This window comes from Artemia franciscana, chromosome 10 (assembly GCF_032884065.1).
Source record: "Artemia franciscana chromosome 10, ASM3288406v1, whole genome shotgun sequence".
Classification (NCBI taxonomy): domain Eukaryota; kingdom Metazoa; phylum Arthropoda; class Branchiopoda; order Anostraca; family Artemiidae; genus Artemia; species Artemia franciscana.
Window position 1 is genome coordinate 6,080,723 of NC_088872.1, and position 21,684 is coordinate 6,102,406.

The window sequence follows — 21,684 nt, forward strand, 5'->3', positions numbered from 1 at the left end:
CCCCGCAATTTAAGGGACAAGCCCGGCGGGTACCACGGCTCTTGCAAACAGCTCTCCCCCACCCTTCTGCTTACTTTTCTCCTCTCACCTTTATCGTAACGCAATCGTCTATAATATCGGAAATTATAATTATTTTTGCAATTGCTTAATCCTGACCTATATCATATATAGTTCATGAAAAAATCGATAAGAGAAATCACTGTTCCCAAGGGAATTTTCACTCAAGTCTGAAAATAATCCGCTTATTTATAATTCTTTGGACACTGAATTAATTATTATGAAAAAATTGGCTATATGTCAGATAGAGACGATAATCCTGTACCAAATATTAGTGATAGGTTCAATCCAAATATAGGTCCTCTATACTAGTCATCTCTTCAATTTCAAATGGAAGTCATCACTGTGATTAATAGATATTCTAACCTAGATAATGCGATACAATACTTGCTCTTTTCTTTTTATTTCTACCTTCCTTTTTTCTGCTTTTCTTTTAACCGCTCTTTCCTTTAACTTGCTCTTTCCTTTCCTTTATACTTTTTTTTTGAACCGCTACGGTAAATAGGAGTACTTTATTGATGCTGAGGTACCAAGGACAGTGAAAATATGTTTGAATAATCAAAGTGGAAGCTTATACTACCATATATGTCTTAAAAAAAAAAAATCAAGAATTCAATTTTTAATGGAAAAGACCTTAATATGCAGTTATGTACTTATAAAAAACTGTAGTTATAAAAAAAAATGTGGTGTTCCTGTTATAGAAACAGGACAAACAAAAAAGCAACAGAAAAAAATAGCAAAAGAATACCAATATTAAAACTGTCAGAAATGTAAATCTAAAAAAAAAAGTTAAAAGGGAGATGAACAAATGAAGGGAAACAAAAACAGGGGAACGAATACTAAACATGGACAGCGCCCGTACTAATTAATAAGAATAGGGTTTTAATTAATAAGAAACTAGCGGTATGTTTTGTTTAATTTTTCGCTTATATTTTTTATTGTTTATTGTTTTTTTCGTTTATTTGCATATATTTTTTGTTTATGTGCTTATTGTTTGTTTTTTCAGTAATGTGGGGGACAAAGGTTTTTTCATATCTGAAGGTGCAGCAGCGAACGGGATACAAGGTAGGAACAGGTAGGGAAACCGCTTGAGGAGGTTGGAATCTGGGTGGCGAGTTCTTTTCGGAAAAATGTATTCCGACCGAAGGTTTTTGTGTTTTTTTTTTTTTTGTTTTTTTTTTATCGGCAGCACAACCTACCTCTCCTGTACTGAAGCATTTCTAACCAAGCTTTTTTAGATAGGAGATAGTGTGGGACTTCGCCTTCTTTTAAAATTAGTCGCAGTGCTCTTTTTGGATATATTCGAATTTATCTGACTCTTATCTGGAAATGCCAGGGTGGACAAAGGAAGTGTAACTCCTTAAATGACGGGAAGGGGGATGCCAAAAACCTGTTAAGGCTATCGATGATAACTTCAGGGGGTTCAGGTTGGTTTAAATTTAGCTGGTCAAGTCTCCTGCCACTCGACTTATTAATACCTGAATACCAGTTTTTTTTTTTTTTCTTTCTTTTTTTTTTGACAGGTTTTGTATTAGGAACGAGCAGTTTTCTTTATTATTTTCCCTAGTTTATTAGTGTCACCCAATTTACGATTTCTGAACAGCTTTAGTTTATTTCGCTGCTTTTCTGTGCAGCATTACAGCTTTAGATTAGTGTCTCTATGGGCTGATTGATGTAGGACTGATCACTGGAGCACTTTTGAGAAAAAAAAGTTTCTGGGAAAGAAAAAAAAATTGTTTAATTTTTTCTGGAACGTAGCAATTTTTTCATCAAAATTTTCTAGATCATAAATAGCCATGTAATGTGGTATTCATGGTATTCAGCCATGTAATAAAGGAAAGAATGCCAGGGTTACTAAAAGTGTGGTAAGAGCGGTGATTGAAAAAGAATGCCCAAAGTTTGAAGAGGGAGAAAAGAGGTGTTAACTGCTACCCAATGGGGCAAAGCTGAGATTGAACTATAAAAATTATTCATATTATTAGGAATAACATCAAGAGGGGTGTTTCCTCTAGCTATTGGGATTTTAACCATTTGCTTAACTGTAAGAGAAAAGCAGGTTGAATCCACCTTAGGATCGTAAGCATCATCAATTAAAAATTGTCCTGCATTTTGAACCTTAGAAATAACAATATCAGCAGTTGCCTACAATTGCTTGATGAATCTACGTTTTTCATCAACATTTTGTTTCGTCGAGTAAAAGATTCGACGAAAGGACTTTAACCTCGACGAAAGTCTTTAGGTTAAAAGACTTTAACCTATTGCAATAAGGCTAAAGGCACAGGGGAGTAACTTTGGCTACTTTATTTCCTAGTCCTTGATCTAGAGGACTGAGCTTAATATACTCTGAATAATTTTTCATAATGAGGGATTGTGGATCATGGGACTGCTGTACATGTGTAAATGCTATAAGATCTATTTGGTTTGAGTCCAATAACATGGAAGTTCTGGAAGCTTGTCAATGTTTAGACCTTCAGTGTTGGTGACAAGAAATTTAGAAAAATTAAAACGCCATGAGAAACGCAAAATTTGGTGAATTTGAGTGTTTCTCGGGAAGGGTTTCAGTTTTGGATGTTAGGACCTCGGAACGGCAGTATTAGGGATTGCATCATCTAGGTTGTTTAGAGATGGGGGAAATTATAAGGACAGGGATAGACAGCAGTCAGGAGGGTGGGTATGATTTCCGATTGATAGCAAGAGAGAACAAGAAGCGTTCATTATAGAGTAATTGAGTAATTTACGCAGGCAATATTCTCAAACCAGAGTCGCACTGAGAGGGTAACCACTAGGGCTACAATGCATGGGTATTTTTTGGGGGGAATAGGGCAGGGATAAGTTGACTCGAGTGGGGTCTCAAGAGGGAGGGGGAACTAGGATGGTGTTGAAAAGGGGAAGAGTGGAGTAAATCTAGGAGGAAAAGCCAGGACAGGTTAGAACAGTGTTGTTCTGATAACACTGATTCAAAAGATTCTGACTCACGATTGTTGTTTAATGCATTCGTTATAATTGATTCGCATTCAAGAATCCTTTCTTTTAGCTGTTAAATGAGTAGATGCAATATTTTTGCTTTTACTTCTAAAACCTAGCATAAGTTTAATAAACAATGCTTTGTGTTCCTGTTTTGATATTCCTTATATTCTTCATCGTGCCTTACGCTTTTTTATGGGCCAAAAATATAAAAAATGACTTAAGAAAATGGGACGTTACTTTGTTTTTTAAATTAAGCTTTTTAATTGATTAAAAAGCTATTGAAGCTATTCATTTAAAAAATTGAAATCATTTGTTATGAAATTATTTACTATTAAAAATAATTCGAATCATTACTTTATGTTTCTAAATCTTCAATTCAGCAATCCTGTTTTAAGTTTTCTCAGGTCTAGAATATTTTTTTTCGATTTTGGAGGATCAGTAACTGATTTCCATCTCTACCTTAGATTCAGCGAATAATTTGATAGGATTCATTTCAGAACATTATACAAGAGGGAAAGCCTCATCTATTGCGATGGGCTCGACGTTTGAAATCTGGTTTTCGAACGTATTACGTGAGACAAGATGTGACATATGTCACGTGATTCACAACGTGTCTCCTTAAATAAAAAAAAAGTGCTGATATGTATTCAAAGCGCCTTTTACGATGAAATACGCAGACGACTGCTCCCTTTTAATTTCGAAAACACTCTCCTCCTTAGCCTTACACAAACGCTCTTTATTTTTTTTTTACCAATTTTAATGAAATTTTTCTATTTAGGAAGAAGTTTCAAGATTAAAAAAGCAATGCGAAACCCTTGATTACGAAAGGAATACGGCAATTAGAGAATCAAAAGGTCTGCGACAGCAATGCACGGCTGCCATCTATCAGTGGAATGACGCTGTCCAAGAAAGAGATAAATTGAAAGAAATGCTTGCAAAGGTAAGTCAAAAATCCACGGCATTACGCTTTATCCAAGGTAAGTCGGCAGTGTAATTAGAGAATCGAAAGTCTGTAGCAAAAATGCGCAGCTGCTATTTATTACTGGAATTATGCTTCCCAAAACAGGGAGATGTCGAAAGAAATGTTTACAAAGGTAATTTGAACTCCTCCTCCCCAATTTTTTTGCCGATGGTAAGCATTTTGCAATGTTTTGAACTCAAGGATATTTTAAGTATTATATATTCAAAGTATATAGATATAAGATATTTAAGTATAGATATTCAAAGTATAATCGAAGGGTCGAAGGAAGTGGTCCGCTCCCATTTTTGCTAGCTAAAGAGTCGGTGAGGTGGTTTCCAGACAGTTTGGTACTAACTGTAAAGGACTGAAGGAAGGGCCACAAACTGTGAAGAGCCGAAGGAAGTGGTCCGCTCCCATTTTTGCTATCTAAAGAGTCGGAAGTGATTTCCAGACAGTTTGGTACTAACTGTAAAGGACTGAAGGAAGGGCCACAAACTGTGAAGGGCCGAAGGAAGTAGTCCGCTCCCATTTTTGCTAGCTAAAGAGTCGGTGAAGTGATTTCCAGACAGTTTGCTACTAACTGTGAAGGACCGAAGGAAGGGCCACAAACTGTGAAGGGCCGAAGGAAGTGGTCCGCTCCCAATTTTGCTTGGTAAAGGGTCGGTGAAGTTGTTTCCTTACAGTTTACCACAAACTTTTTTGCCATGTGTTTTTTTTCTCTCTTCAATTTAGTTGTCATTGACAAAAATGTCTTTACTAAATGTGCCACTGTTATTTTCTGTCATCGGATAAAGAGTCATTGTTTTTCTGTCTTCGGAAAGATTTTTTTTTCAAATGTATTGCATCCTGATTATAAGCCGTTAACTGATTAGAGCCATTTTTTCCTTTTTGTTTTTAATCATTATAATTTAAACCTTTAGAATAGCAACTGATAGGACGTTCATGACATAATGATAGCTGATAGAGAGTTCATAACATGGCCATAATTAAGCAAATAATAAATTAATATCATGGATTTCGATGAGGACATTTTTAAAGGAAATTTTTGGTGATAATAATAAATTATAATAAATAAATTTTATATAATAAACAAATAATAAACAAATATAAATAAATATAATAAACAAATGATAAATTTTTGGTGATACATTATCTTCTTTAGCATGCATTCAAATAGAGAAAAGGAAAGACGAAGGAAAGAGAAAAGGCGAAGGGTAATTGGCACAGATTTACTTTTTGTTGAGGATGCTTTTTAGGATACTAGACTGGAAACGGAAAAAAAAAATAATTGAGGAAACCAAGAGAAAAAACGCTAGTTGAAAAAAACGAAGTGAAAAGGCAAAAGTAGTTATTTCACTAACGACCTCTTGTGACCAAGCCTCTAACTACCAAATCGTCCTCAGTGCTAAAGAAAAAACTAATCTTTTGAAGTCAAACCTAACAAAACAGAAGACACGCTGAAAGAAATAAATAAAAACCAAGTTAGGACAAATGAAAGACTATATGTGTAGATTAGATTTGGTAAGAATTCTGTCCCAACCATTTAAGTTTGCCTGTTTAATAACATGTTTTTTGTTAATACGATAAAAAGGTCATGGTGTAAAATGAAGAATATTACTTGATTCTGTTTTTGTATTAAATTACCGTAAGTTGGTTTAATAGGAATATCTCCGGCATCTCTATTTAAAGCGAGATCTTGATTTACATATTTGCTAATTTTGATTTCCTTGCTAAAACATCGTGGTCTTAAAATGTTCTACTTTTTAGGAAACGTGATTGCTTTGAACGTTTACCCGTATCATCCCTGAAAAATCATGGGCTGAACGAGGTGCAAAATGTGAACATTAATGCTGCTGGGAGGGGAAGGGCTTTGTCCCAAGGCTCATGGTTTGGGCTCTCAAGTACGCGTCGGAAATGATCGTGAGTCGATAGAGATGAAATATGAGATAAATATGATGAAAAAATATGATAAAAAATATGATTAAAAAATATTAATATGATGAAAAAGAAATGAAATGTGTCTATAAAAAGATGTGAAAAATAACGACTTTGGTTTCGATCCTGGACGAATATTTCAAGTGTATATCCGACGGCCATAATCAGGAAAGAAAAAAAAAAAAACAATATATATAATTGTGATTGGAAATAAGTTTCAAAAGAATGGAAATGATAAAATAAAACCAGATAAAAATAAGCCACAGATTAATGAGTAACCAAGTTTGGTTAAGATTAATCAAATGCATTGTAGGTGTAGACAGTCTCTTAGTAAAGGATTACTCGTTTTTAGCTAAAAGATTAGGTTGTTATGTACAGGATCAGGCTGATCTGAATATTTAAATATGTTTGCAGTTTATATAATAACTTTAGCGATTTTGAACTGAAAATAAAAAGAAAATTGAATTTTTTTTTTCAATGGTATAAGACAACTGCTATAGAGATGTGCACTTAAGAAGTTAATCCAAATAAAGTTTGGTTCCAGGAGGCAATTATAAGTTTGAACTGAGAGATTGTTTAAATGTTCAGGAATTACTCTAGTTTTAATTCACAAATCAAATTTTTTGTTAAGACCCTAATGGAATTACTGAATTTTACATACTAACTTTAGTCAAATCAAACATCACATCTGAAATATCTGCTTACCGGTGTCTTGATTTAGGACAATATGCTGGCCCTAGGGCCATGAAAGCGCATACACCAAAAGATTTGTGCGGTCCTGATTTAAATAAGATTGTTGATTTTTTCAGAAACTACTTCAATAAATAGACTTGAGCAAGGCTCTATGGCCGGAACGCAGAGAGAAAAAAAATGAGCACACACTAATGAAAGGTCTAAATCCGAACTGACCAGCTATGACAAAAACAGAGGGAAAAAGAAATCTAGAAATGAAGAAAAGAAACTGGATTACGGCCAGTAGAAGAAAAATAAATAAAACGAAGAGGACCTTTAAATACCCGCTTATAGGGAATTCCTTCCGGTTTCAAATAACTTTGGTGGTTAAACAGTTATCTCGTATTTAAGGATCCGAAGAATGATGGATCCTTTAAACAAGTTTAAAGTTTTTTGGAGCTCTGGCCTGTATAAATAATTGTACATTGTTTTTTTTTTATTTCTTGGTTTTAGATTTTATTTGGTTTTAGGTTAGTTCGGATTTTTTCTCTGTTTTAGCGTTGAAGACGCCTTGGTTTAAATAGGCAAAATATCTGTGCTGTTTTAATTTGTCATTTTAGTTAATACAGATGGAATATCTGCATCGACTAGTATGTCTTTTCTTCTACTAGTTTCTTCAAGCCCTCCTAAGTGGCCATTCGCTCCCCCCCCCCTCTCTCTCTCTCTCTTTCTCTCTCTCTCTCGCTTTCTCTACCTCTTAAACTCTATTCGCCTCACCTCCTTCTCTCCATCTTCTCTTTTTCTTTCCCTTTTTCTTTCGTTACTGCCTCCCTCCCTCTCTCCTTTCTTCAATCCTTTCCCCTTGAAAAAATTGAAAACGGATTTTCAGTTATCTGTTTTTATTTTATTTTTTTCAGGGCCAAAAAGAATATCAAAAAGCCATCAAAGATATTGATGAAGCAATGGCCGTTCGTATGAAAGCATCAAAGGAAATTAAAAAGCTTACTGAAGAGAGAAATGCAGCTGTACAGGTTTGTCTATTGAGGATTATTCAGTCAACCTAAGGGAAAATATTAAAAACAATAGGACTTGCAAACAACAGAAAATAATGCTAAAAGGGGGGGGGGGAAGCTTGAAAAAAAAATGATGGAACCCAACTTGAGTTACCCAAAGTAATGGAAAATTAATCAATTAATGAAAATAATTTTTTTTTTCTATGCGATCAGTTTCTATTATCTTTTTAATTTTAATATATATTAGTCATTATGTTTTTAATTCTGTCATAAATTATTTATTACATTTTTACTTTCATCCATTTTTGCTTTTCGTCATTTATCATTCATCCATTCAATTTATTATATTATTATGTTTGAACCTCAACTTAAATAAACATTGCGTACTAAATTATATCAAATTCAATATATAAAAACAAGTTTTTTGCAACTGAAAGCAAGGAGCAACATCAAAACTTAAAACAAACAGAAATTATTACGTATATGAGTGGGTTGCTCCCTCCTTAATACCTCACTCTTTGCGCTAAAGTTTTCTTTTGAACTTTTAAAAAGCTTATTATTCTAATTAATTGGTCCTTGTGTTTGTGTTTCAAGAGTTATTCTTAAGGAATTGGGACAGAAGGTCAAAACCTAGCGTAAAGAGCCAGGTATTGAGGACGGGACAGTCCCCTCATATTCAACATCATATTTTGATATTGCTCTATACTTTCAGTTGAAAAAGCTTTTTTTTTAATTGTAATTTCTGACCTTTTTAAATAATGCCGGGAAATCTGGCTAAAAATTTCCCCGGAAAATTTCTTACGGACGATTCCGGGTGAAAAATATTTGGTTTTGGTTCTTTGTTGGGCCGCCTACAATTTCTTATTCGGCAACCTCCTAGGCAACAAAACGGGGAGGATGGAACGATCTTCCAGAGGCACTGATGGCGCAAAGGGCTTCGATAATTGTTTGCGTTTTAGCTGGTGGCAAGCCTATTACCCAAATTAACCTAGCTGGAAACAGACCCGGGAGGGAGGGGGCTGGACAACCAGGTGTTTAATGCCCAAAGCGCCCAGACTCTTGGCAGGCAATGAAAAAAAAATTCATTATGCTTAAAAGAAGGTTGATTTTTTTATGGCTTAGATATAAAATTCTGTTGGAAGAGCAACACTTTGATTTTGTCCTCTATTTTTTGCACCCAAGGTTTCTGTCTATTACGAGCGTGATGAGAATCTAACCTCTTGTGTTTTTTTGGTTTTTTTTTTTTTTTTATCAAGGTCCATTTAAAAAAAATGGACCTTGGGCTGGATCAGAGAGCATGATATTAACATGGAGATTGAAAAGTAATAATAAAGGTTTGATCCTGCCTAAGTTCTGATTTTGTGCAAGAACGAGGTGGGGGGTACTAAGCTGAGCGTTATTCTCTCCATTATCCACCCTTCCCTCCTATCAACCTTTTAGCAGACAGGTAGGCGTATTATAGCTTGGTTAAAGCAACTTGTTTCAACCCTTCATTTTGTGAGATTTGTCGAGGATTAGAGGATATTTAAGGATTCCATTTAGTTTGAGCATCACATGATTACGCTTGTTTTCTTTGGCATCCTTGTCTCGCCGAAGATCAAACATCTAAGAAAAGAATAAAACAAATAAATGTGTATAAAACAAATAAGTACAATTCTTAGATAAAAAAAAACCCGTTGACTAAAGGAAATAAAATGAGACATTCATTGATTTGACTATGCATGTCAGCCTTTATTTTAAGAGGGTTAATATTAATCTAGCACAAATGCTAAAAATCAGTATATTAAAAAATGGGCCTTTAAAAACCTTCTAGGTTCTTCTTTCCCTATTTATGAAGATGATTAAATCAGCTTCACCTGAGTCTCCTTGGAATGTAACGGCAAAAATTTACTATGGACTTTGGACTGAAATGCCTAGAAGTCCGACAGTCCAACAAAATGGATATTTAAAACATTCTTGGTTCTTCCTCTACTACTTATTGAGATGGTCAAATCAGTTTCAGTCCATCTTTTCAGTCTATGGACTTCAATTTAAATCAGTCTACAGTCCAACTTCTTCCTTACTGTTACATTCTTCCTCTATACCAACACAACGTGTAACATAAAGGCTATGGTAAAATGCCACTAGATATACTGCCACTGAAATGCTAACTAGAAAGTAACTAACTAGAAAGAATACCATTAGACTTTTACCTAGACGGATTTAGCTTGGTAATGGAAATATATCGTTTTTAGAAAAAACCACAAGGACGTGACAGCAAACAAAATAATTATAACTATTATCAAATAAATATATTTCAACAACATGAACAAATTGTAAAGAAAAACTTAACTTGTTTTACCTTAATCTTTTAAATTTGACTAATTAAAACAAAAAACTTCCTGAAAAAGAATTTTTTAAAGAAGTAAAGGCCATATTAAACTTGAGATCAGCAATAAAAACTATAATAATTCAAATTCAAAACGACCAGAAATCACCGTTGAAGAATAAATGAAACCCAAAATGGACAGAATTAAATAAACAATCCCAGCAAACAAACATACAACAGGTACTAATTTAAGTGATGACTAAATCTTAAAACGAGTAAAACTCAAATTGAAGATGCAAATCAAGCTTAAAATGAAGAAAGATCACTACAGGCAAGAGTTTGGCTACTACCCCCTTCCCTAACTGTAAAAGTATTAAAGCCTACTGTGCCATTGGCGCTTTAGGCACTCCGAGATTGGGTCATCCTCGGAGTTCTGTTCTATGGTCTTTGGTCTATTTTGAACAAAATAGCTATATCAAAATTCAGTCGGATTCATTTGAAGAAATGGGGGCGTGGAAGGGGGGGGGGGCTAGTTGACCCCTGATCACTTTTCACTCTTAAAAAGGGAACTAGAACTTTAAATCACAATCATTTGAGCCCCCTCCGACGTTTATACGACCATCTCTTCCACAAAAACTTCATATGCCTCCAGGGCATAAAAAATACTGGGCCCCGGCCTCTGGGGGGGGGGGGGGGGGTTATCGTCCCTTAAGTTTTTTACTGTCTAATCTTTGGCCCATTTTGAACAAAATGGCTATCTCAAAACTTTGATCGGATGCATTTGGGGAAAAGAGAACGTGGGGAGGGGGGGGGGGTCTAGTTACCCTCGGATCACTTTTGACTCTTTAAGTGGAACTTAACTCTCAATTTCTAATTAAGTTAACCCCATCTGAAGTTCATAACAATCACCCCTAAAACTTTATATGCCCCCAGGTTATAACTTACAAAACTCTCCCTCGGACTCAGGAGGGGGGGGGGTCGACACCAAAATTTTTGCTATCTGATCTTTGAACTATATTGAACAATGTGGTTATCACAAAATTTTGATTGAATGCATTTGGGGGGAAAAAAGGGTGTGCGTGTGGTGGGGAGCGGCTGGCTAGTTGCCTTTCAGTCACTTTTGACTCTTAAAAAGGAGACTAAAATTTTCAATCGAAAGAGGCCCCCGCCCCCGAAGTTTTTACGACCACCCCTTCCTTATGAAGTGCCTCTGGGAAAAAAATAAACATTGAAGCCTTATGGCCTTTACCATAGAAAACGCTATAGTGTTGCCTCGGTTCAGTACATACGTGGAAGTATTTTCCCAGATTCCCAAAGATTTTATCTCTTAAACCTTTCAATTTTTGCCTTCGCACATCAAATGGAACAAAGTGCCATTTATACATCCACACATTGCGCATTGGGCACTTTTTTTTTTAATCTGAGCAACATGCTTTGCTCTTCTACCAAGAGGTAAATAATCAGTGTTTAATTGAGTGACCTACTTAATATTTGTTTTTTAATCGAATTTCAAGTAATAAATTCTCGTCAAGTCCGTTTGACCTGATAGTAAACTTCCCAGGAATTTTCTACATCCTTCTTTTCCTGCTATATTTTGATTTCTTAACCCTTTCTTCTTCATAAAGCTGGTGGTCAATGAACACCAACATTTTAGATTTCTTCTCAATTAAAACTTGTTCCACCTCCTCATTTGAATAATATGCTTTGTCTTGGGGGGTGGAGGTAGAGGTTACATTATCTTCCAATGTGGTGAACCTGTAAAGAGATAACTTGTTCTTCTTAACCGTTAAATGACGGTGGAAAGAAAAGACTTTCCAGGTTCTGACCTGAGTTGTCTCATATGTGATGGAACGACTAAAGACAGCCTCTCGTCTGCCATCAATGCTTACACCGCATGCATGCGGCCTGAGCTGAAATTGATGCAGACATAGTTCTCGCTCTGCAGAAGCCATCGGGACGATTCTTTCTTTTTACCTGTTAAAACTGCTTAAACCTCTGTAATAAGAGTAATCAAAATGTCCCAATACTGATGTATCTGTTCAATGCAGTAGCATTGTTACCAGCCAAGTCACGCAGACTCACCAAGAGTATCCTCAATCCATTCATACAGATGAAGAGACTCATAAAACTGATCCTACCCCCGAGCGACGTGTTTGCAGGTTTCACTCGAGTGGAGGCTGCAGAAAGGCGGAGAATCACACGTTTCTTTATATTTAACTGGATATTTTAAAGGTAGCTGCCATGACGAGTGTTGTCTTCTGCCACACAAATCTCTATTTAAAAAGTTCGCTCATGGATTTTATTTCATGAATTTTTTTCCTAATGTGCATCTCACTTTCCACAGAAGGAGAAAGCTACGTTTTAAGACTGAATTGCGAAGTCCAAAAAACGGGGAGTTAAAAAGCTCAATGTATGTTAAGACTGCAAACGGTAAGTGAAACCCACTCCTCCCATGTTTATGTTTAGTGAATAATTTATTAAAGTGGAAATACGTGCTTGTCAATGCCAACTATTAATGTATATTAAGTAGTGATTGGTTTATTAATTTATTATAATTCCTAGGAATACTCAATGATAATGTCTGAGCGTGACAGCGTTCATAAGGAGATTGAAAAGTTACAGGATGAACTGAATCAAGCAACAAAAAAGAACAAGGCGCTTGAAAGTAAAATGAAGGAATATACTGAAGAGGTAATTTAAACCAATTATTATAGTTATACCTTCACAATAGGGGTGATGGACTAATTCCTCCCTTCGTAATCTTCGTCTGAAAGGAGTACCCCCTGGAAAAACTCACTTTCAAAAGCGCCCTTTCTCCGCCACCTTTGGGAATACTTACCTTACCATCTCTTTCGAAAGCCTTGAACTTATGTTTTTCTATTATGAAACTCCTGACTTTACAAACTGAGCGGGCATTGAGGGGTCTTTCTGCCCCAAGATTGGTCCCTCCCTGCTAGGAAGTCGGAAAATAGTGACATAAATGTTTATTTTTCTTTTACTTTTTCTGAAGTTGAATAACTATTCACGCCACAAAAGTTATGTCCTTTATGTACCTAAGATTATGCTTATACTTGCACACGGTGGAGGTTTAAGAACGCTCCTCCTTAACGACATTGGTTTGGGCGTCTCCCCTTCCTCGGAAACGTTAAAAATAGTAACCTGAAAGGCACTATTTTCTGATTTCGACAAAGGCTCAATTTCTAAAGAATAAATGCTTTAAGGCAAAAGTAATGTGATACAATTTTTCAGTTTTTACCGTAATGCTTTGGGAATAAAAGGGCTTTTCGGTTCTGTTTTGCTTTACAGTTCTATTCAGTTCCAAAAGTTTCATTTAGTTACAGTTCCAACAGTTCCATTCTTATTTAAGTTTTTCGAAAGGCAATCATAGATAAAACACAAACACTTACTAACTGGCTACAGTTTTTACATCATAAAATACTCTCGAGAAACATTATTCAATATTTAGCATGACGGAGGGAGGTGTGGAGGCAGTAGCGCCACTTACGTACGATAATTTTCGTCCATTTTGAATTATAACATCGCTCTTTATTTTTTTGAAAAAAGTTTTTTTATTATTTAATTTTGACGAAAGATGGGACCAAAAATGATTAAATAGCATCGCTATATGAATTCTGCCTGATAAGTTAAAAATGAGGTGTTCTAGCCTTCCTAAAAAAAAAGAATCGAAAAAAGGGAATTCCAAAGAGTAAGTCCTGATGTTAAAGGAAGTATCAAATCTGAGTTCATTTTAAACAGAATTTTTTCTGCTGGAAAAACAAATTTTTCAGCTGATTAAGAAAAAGGAATGAATCAAATTTCCACCCACATAAAAACACTTTTTTTGGTGAGAACATCTGGATTCAATAAGCATGTTACGTTGCGCAAACATTATTGTAAATTAATTTGATGTTTATTGTTCTTTTAGCTTAATTTCAAACGTTAATGGCCTTTTGTTTTTGCTCACATCAAACAAAAATAAAAAGCATAACAACTTGCGCTTTTGCTTCCTACTTTCTAGCAAAAAACTGGTAGAAAAAAAATCAGTTTTTTTGGTCAAAGATAAAAAACACTAAAAATTTTGAGAATTGAAAAATTTTGCTAAATATCGCAAAAACAAAAATTTGATTGTAGTTAGAACCTAGCTTAAGGCTCAGTTTCTGTTTTGGGGGTTTTACCATTGCTCAAATACTATTCGATGCTGCATTTTTCTGGTATATGTTTCTTGAGCCTCGGGCAAATCGAAAATAATGAAGCTATTAAATTTTCGGGTGAATATTGTATTTTTTTTTGGTAACACCAGTTTAAAGTGACCCACTTTCTGATAGCTATTTATGGATGTAAAATCAAGTGTCCTGAAAAATAAACCAATAATTATCTGGTTAAGATGAAGCTAGAATTTTCAGAACGGCTTCAGAACCATGACAATAAACATATACATGAACATCCCAAAAAGAAAATCACTGAAAAAAAAACGAACAAAAAAACAGAAAGCTTGACTTGGAATGATGGTATGGTTACATCATATAAGAGCTGATGGTCTTGGCTGCCAACTGTAGCGAGTGTAGGACAGGGTTGCCACCTGTAGCACGAAAGCGATATTTTAGTACTATTTCATTATGTGTTGCACATGCTCAGGGTTGTCACCTGTAGCATGAAAGTGCTGTTTTTCTCTATTTTAGCACTATTACAGTTAATTTTGGACTTTAGCACCGAAAATTGCCATGTTGCGCGCAAATTTGGACAATTGCAGAACTTTAGGAACTGATTTTGGTGACAATTCTGGTGTAGGGAGGTAGAAAAAAGCTTATGAGGTAGGATTTTTGATAGATAAAGAACTAGAAATGCCGGCTCTTCCGCTATTAATATGATAGCATAACCAGTCCCAAAATACATTAGTTCAAGTTCCATTTATTTAAATAAATAGGCAATATCCCAATGGGCTCAATAGCCCGTTATTATAACTAATACGTAATAATTACTAATAATAAAAATTCATAATAAACTACGCCTGAATTTAATCGATAAGGGATAAAAAATCAACTCACGGACAGCTCCCACGAATAGGTCGATCTTTCCGTCACGCGACAAACAAAAACAAATTAAAATTTTGTCTACACCATCTTGGATCCAACGCTAACTAAACAAGACCTACAAAATGTATAAAATTTTATAACAACTAAATCTGATTTACCGATTACTCATAATAAAAAAAATGCATCCTTTTTTTTTATAGGAACTAAGCGTTTGGACTACCGGATCTCAGCAGAAATTAAGTTCCGTGCACGCCTCACAGTCACAGCTAGACCGAAGTCTGAACAAACCGAACAAGTTGCCGGATTTATCAAATCCTAACGGTTCGTCACTGGGAGGATGTAATGATTCCGGTTACTGCCTCAGTTCGTTCAGACTTCGGGTTGACCATGACTGTGGGCTGTCCAAACCAATACTGTATAATCACAACTTAAATACCAATACAGTTATGAAGACTCCTATCTTGCCCTAGAGAAGGTTTTGGTACAGAGCTCTGAACTTGGCGCCTCGTCCAACCCCTCGCTCCGGCGCGTAGATCGTACTACAACACCATAGGCGGGAACGCAATTTTATTTTTTTGCATACACAGCTTAAATACCAATTCCAGTTTCCTGTCTCCAGCCGCTAGCATCGCAACCGCGAACTGTGTCCCAAAAACAAATCGAGTTTTCATAACTGTATTGGTATCTAAGCTGTGTGTATAACACAGTATCAAAAATTTATGAGGCAAAATTATATTTATTTAATTCTAACCCGTCAAACAATACAAAAAGTACACAAAGACTGAGCACAAAATAGATTAAATGACAAACAAGGGAATGAAAACACCAACATATAATACAAATTACCTTTTAAGCACTGAACGACTGTCTCATTCATACAACTTTAAATATCTCTGTATATATATTAAGGATGAAAACTGATTTTCCGGTTATGTGTCAAAATAAGTTTCAACAGAGCTATTTGTGGGTCGGCTATTTTATATTTGCGGATTAATGCTGAATTTCGGGTCCAAGGGGGTAAATGAAGTGAATGTTTTGCCAATTTTAAATATATTGAACGGAATTTACGTTAATCTATTTGTGTGAAAATTTTCCAAAATGGTGCTCTTTATATGAAATGTGGAAGTAATATTAAATTGTAGAATTAAGCAAGGATTATTCGGTCGAAAGTTTTTTTTTCGGACAGCTAAAGCAGAATATGAACCACATTTTTTTTTCAAGGTGCAAAACAAACGGGCTTATTTTAGGGATAGCCCTATAGGAAGGCCATGGTAAACAAGTTTTTCAAATGGCTTTACTAAAGAACGTCCCAACTTGACTGATGGAGTGGGAACCGAATTATTTTAATTCAAAAAGGGAACATCAGATTTTTAGTTTTAAATTTGAAACCGAGCTTAGCTTGTTCACTCTTAAGTATGCTGAAGTTTTTCTTAACATTCTGTATCGTCCGGCTAAGATTAGTTATCAACATCCGCATAATAGACAACTGTCGCATTTGTTGCTGCCTCAATGCATAAGGATGTGCATTTTGATTGAGCTTCTAAGAAGCCGTTGTTAAATAGAGTATTCATTGCACCTTGACGCGTACCCTTATAAACAGAAACAAAACTACCCAGATAATTCGGTAGGCTACTAGGACGACTGATTTTATTTTGTGGAGCATATGCTAAATTAGACGAATGGATAAACGGTAACATAAGGGAAAGTTTACTTGTAAATATGCTTCTGCTCTCCAATGATTCACTTCAATAATGCCTAAGAATAGGAACACATAGGTGATACTACTGCTGAAACTGCTGATACTACTGCTAACAACTCACTCCAGCACACTGCAGCACCAAGGCCAGCACAGCTGCCAATTTTCCTAAATAACAATAGGAACACATAGCTGATACTACTGCTGAAACTGCTGATACTACTGCTAACAACTCACTCCAGCACACTGCAGCACCAAGGCCAGCACAGCTGCCAATTTTCCTAAATAACAATAGGAACACATAGCTGATACTACTGCTGATACTACTGCTAACAACTCACCCCAGCACACTGCAGCACTAAGGCCAGCACAGCTGCCAATTTTCCTAAATAACAATAGGAACACATAGCTGATACTACTGCTGAAACTGCTGATACTACTGCTAACAACTCACTCCAGCACACTGCAGCACCAAGGCCAGCACAGCTGCCAATTTTCCTAAATAACAATAGGAACACATAGGTGATACTACTGCTGAAACTGCTGATACTACTGCTAACAACTCACTCCAGCACACTGCAGCACCAAGGCCAGCACAGCTGCCAATTTTCCTAAATAACAATAGGAACACATAGGTGATACTACTGCTGAAACTGCTGATACTACTGCTAACAACTCACTCCAGCACACTGCAGCACCAAGGCCAGCACAGCTGCCAATTTTCCCTCTGCACCTGATATAAAAAGTCTTTATATACATTATATCGTAAGTCGGGTATCAAAAGGTCATAACTCTATAGTTGTGAATTTTCGCAAGAGCAAAAAGAAGTACGACTTTTTGTTGTCCCTCCGTAGCCGTAAAACAAAATCGAGTTGATATATATCGATTTCACGTAGTAATCCGTTTAGTTTAACGGTTATCTGAGGGGAAAGGAAAAGTTGTTCGGTTGTTTTTTTTTTTACTTTTCTGAAAGTTTGCAATTATGGAGATTCGACCTTTTGATATCCGACTGGCGATATAAAGAAAATGAATGTTCATTTTAGATAGTGATTTAAATTGGTGTACTTAGTTGGTCCTCTGGTTTACGAGAAAAAAAGCTATGAGTGAAAAATTACTAATGGGCCATTTGCAATGAAACCTTCACTAATACCGAGACTTAGCGTTAACTTAGGCTAATAATTATTGTTCATAGAATTTTTCAGCCAATCAGAAAACCATATAAAAAACTAATTTGCTCAAAGTTAGAAATAGCTAAATCTCGGCATTATTCACATATAGGCTTTAAGAAAATCATCCTTTTAGTGCCACAGTTTCTTCAAAAAGCACAGTTAGACACGTATTTGGATACATTATGGAAAGGGATGCAGAATCCCCCTGAATTCACTTAGACTGTGTTTCTATCCCCCTCTCCTTAATAAAAGTGAATTTGGGATTTTTTATTTTCTTTTTTTCCTAGGTCAAAGCTCTTCATTATCAGGCTGAGTCTTTGCGAAGAGAAGTGGCCTCAGCGCTGCTCGACCGAGATGAAGCTATCAAAGAAGTGAATGAACTGAGAAAACGACTTGGGGAACAGAATGATATTGGCGGAAGCATTGATGGGATTAAATTGCGCCGCGACTATGATACTGAAAAGAAGGACAGGTAAATAATTCATTTTTTTTAGCCATTCACAATCTGCAGGTAGTTTTTTAAGTTGATAAAATTTCAGCTTTGTGGGGGCGGCTGAATTTGATTATACAGCTTGAGCATTGATAACGAGCTTTTTTTTTTTTTTCACCCGATCGTTTATTTTGGTGCAAATATGGCAATTATTACTAAACAAATAGGTATGTTTTGAAGGTTCGAGTTCTGCATCCGAAAAGCGTAAAGGTAGGCGAACACATAAAAACATGTTGAAGAATATTTTAGTAAACAATCGCAAATATCTTATTATATCGAGGATAGGGGCAGAAATGAACCACCTCCTCCTCCGGCTCCTCTTCTGAAATTTGAAAAATCGAAACCTAACAATGACTGACCATAATTCAAATAATTCACCATTCCTTAATTAAATTTACCACTCTTTTAATTGGTTCTTATTTGAATTATTGTTCAATTATTTATCTTAATACCTTTTAGACGTATATAAAACCGCTACAGAAACCTCTAAATAAGGTAGGGAGAATTACTTCTTACTTGTTTAAGACAAGACAGAGACTATTCAGCCCAACTCGGCATCTAGAAGCTGCTGATTCCAATGCTTCCATTGGGTTCTGTCTTCTGGGAGCGGTCGAAGAAACTCCAGCCACGCCTTGTCCTATTTGTGACCATACTTTCAGAACTCCCCAAGTGGTTCGACATCCTTTCTGACGACGTTGGGCGGAGATTTTATCTGGCCACCTGTTTTTTCCTCGTGAAAAAACGGGAATTGCTAGCAGTACCTGGCGTGTCAGGGTCTCTTCCGGGTGCCTCATTACTTGACCTATTCTCATGAGACTCCTGTTCTTAATCATGATGGAAACGTCACGCTTTATTCCGCATACTGTTATCAGCCGTTGGCTGCTGATTCTTTGCGTTAGTTATGTGTTGCTAATGGCCCGTAGACATTTTCAGTCAAAGGTGGCAAGGTGATGCTCTTCCTCCGCCTTGAGGGGCCAGGTCTCACATCTATATGACAAAATTTAACGCACAAATGCTGAGTAGATCCTGAGCTTCGTCACGAGATTGATTTCCCTTCTAGTCCGAAGTGGTTTGTGGAGCTGGCCAAAGACAGACTAAGTTTTTCTAATCCTGCCTTGAATCTCAATAGTAGCTCCACATTTAGGATCTATCAATGACCCTAGGTATCTAAACTCTTCCATCTTCTAGCTAGGTTCTCCACTGAGGTATACAGAAGTGTTCTCTTTGGTTGAAATATACTTTGTTTGGGGATACTGACCGCGAGTCCTGTCTCACTAGCCATATTCGCTACCTTTTCTATCATATTTTTTTGCTGGGTGGAGTTTGAATTGGCGATGCCGGATATCCTTGACGGACGTATTATGTTATTTCAAATAGTTATGTTTGCTCACCATATAGTTGTACGTTACTCAAGGGGTATTCTAATAGTATGCTCTTAGCAGGAACACCGTCTTCGAGCATTATTTGTCATAGCAAGGATCGTAATATCGAGTAAAATGCAGCAATGAAGTCAAGAAAGACTGCGGAAGTATCCAATCCGTGAACGAAAAGCTGGTGAAGGAGAAGTCGCCGGGTAAAGACTGCCGGGTACGTCATCGGGTAGGAGTCGCCGGGTACACACCCCATTCCACGGCAGAAACCTTTTCCTTGTCCGTTGATCTCACTCTTTTCTGAAGTTGTTCATTAAAACTGCTGCAAAAATTTTCCCAGCTATGTCTATTAATGAGAATCCTCGGTAATTTTTACAGTCTCCTTCATCTCCTTTCTTGAATATAGGGATTATAGTTGCGTTACGCCAGTCCTGGGGAACATATCCAGCGTCCCAGACTTTAATAAGTAGATTCGCTAGGGCTTCAACGAGCGACGGACTTGGTTTGTATATTTCTGCCGGTAGGGAATCCTCACCCGGGGCTTTCTATTTTTTGAAAGATTTTATGGTGTTTCTGACTTCTTCCATCGAAGGTGGAGATACATTGTAATAATACTGCTCCACGAGTGATAAGGCTTCTGATTCCATATTTTGGCTGGAATGGGCGGACGAAGTTTGTGGCATAGCCTAGCATCTCCTATTTAAGAGATCCTTGAAATCTTCTTTACATCGGTTCATTCTTTCTAGTCGCCCTGTGATGATAGCCCCATCTGACCTTTTCACATTTTCTGTGGTGGTACTCCTTTTCTTTTTCAAGTTTAGCTCTCTGAGAATCCTTTAGTGTTTACGAGTTTCGTTTCTAGCTGCAGCTTCTTCTAGGTCTGTGGCCAGCTTTGACCAGCATGCATTTTCATCTCTCCTTGCCAGCTTATGAGCTTTCTTGTGAAGCTCTCTGAATACCGTCTTCTTCGATTCGTTTTTCTGATCATGCAGGACAGTGAATGTTTCGGCGGTGCACCACTTTTTGTATCTTTGTTTTCTCTCCAATGACCTGAGCAGCGACATCTTGCGTAATATGTTTGATCTTCGACCATGTCCTCTCTATGACTTTCTCTTCTGTTGTCCTGTTGTGTTTGTTCCAGGGCTAGAAAGCAGTTCCTGAATTCCATGTTAAATATGCCCCTGACTTTTGGGATTTTGGAGTTTCCCAGTGTCATATCTAGGTGGTAGTATGGCTCTCTTACGGTTTAATAGCTGCAGCTTTAATTTAGCAGTAAGAAGGAAATGGTCTGAGCCGTTCTTTGACTCGGTTTTGGCCCCCCTGGACACTCGACAGTTGACTACTGATAAACTCCATCTCTGGTGAATCAATATGTAATCGGGCTGAGCAAAGAAATCTCTAAATTTCTATGTAAATGTGTGGGCATTCTTGTGCTGGAAGAACATATTCATAATGATAGGATCTTATGTATGCGAGACGAAACAGCCGCGTGCCATTGGTAAGTCGATCACCATATCCTTGCGGTCAAATTGTAGCATATTTGGAAGGATCCAGTCGGGGGCCAATCCTGGCGTTAAAGTCTCCTCCAAGCAGTAGCTGATCTCGTTTTGGGCACCTACCAATTGTATTTTGCAGCTGGTCGTAAAAAATATCCTTCTGAAGGTCAGGTGAGTCGCTAATGGGTGCGAAAGCAACTATAATTGTTATATTGAGGAGTCGCCCAAGCATCCTGATCTACACAATGTGGTTTGATCTCGGCTCCGATTCGAGAAGAGCTGACTCAGTCTTTTCCTATAGGACGATTCAACCTCATGCAGGCTGGATCAGTCGCTGGATCCAGGGTTGTAGAGATGACATTTCTCGCCAGTAGTTGGGTCATGAATGGTCTTTTTGCTCTGGTCATCTGGTCCTCGCTTCCATTTGGCATAACACATCCAAGCTATAGTGATGAAATTCTGCGGTGGTGAGAGTTTGCGTTACGTCGTTCTTCATGAGACACACGTTCCAGGTTTA

General features: G+C 36.8%; 1 protein-coding gene across 3 annotated transcripts in view; it reads left to right on the top strand.

Moving 5' to 3' along the window:
* The window catches only part of LOC136031703 (disks large homolog 5-like), a 157,601-nt gene that overhangs the window by 39,730 nt on the left and 96,187 nt on the right, over positions 1 to 21,684 (top strand). For all 3 annotated transcript variants that reach the window (XM_065711398.1, XM_065711400.1, XM_065711399.1), the window contains exons 7-10: positions 3,803 to 3,964; positions 7,510 to 7,623; positions 12,476 to 12,604; positions 18,099 to 18,283. In XM_065711398.1, the coding sequence (XP_065567470.1) occupies positions 3,803 to 3,964; positions 7,510 to 7,623; positions 12,476 to 12,604; positions 18,099 to 18,283 (590 nt within the window). The remainder of the gene's footprint in view (positions 1 to 3,802; positions 3,965 to 7,509; positions 7,624 to 12,475; positions 12,605 to 18,098; positions 18,284 to 21,684) is intronic.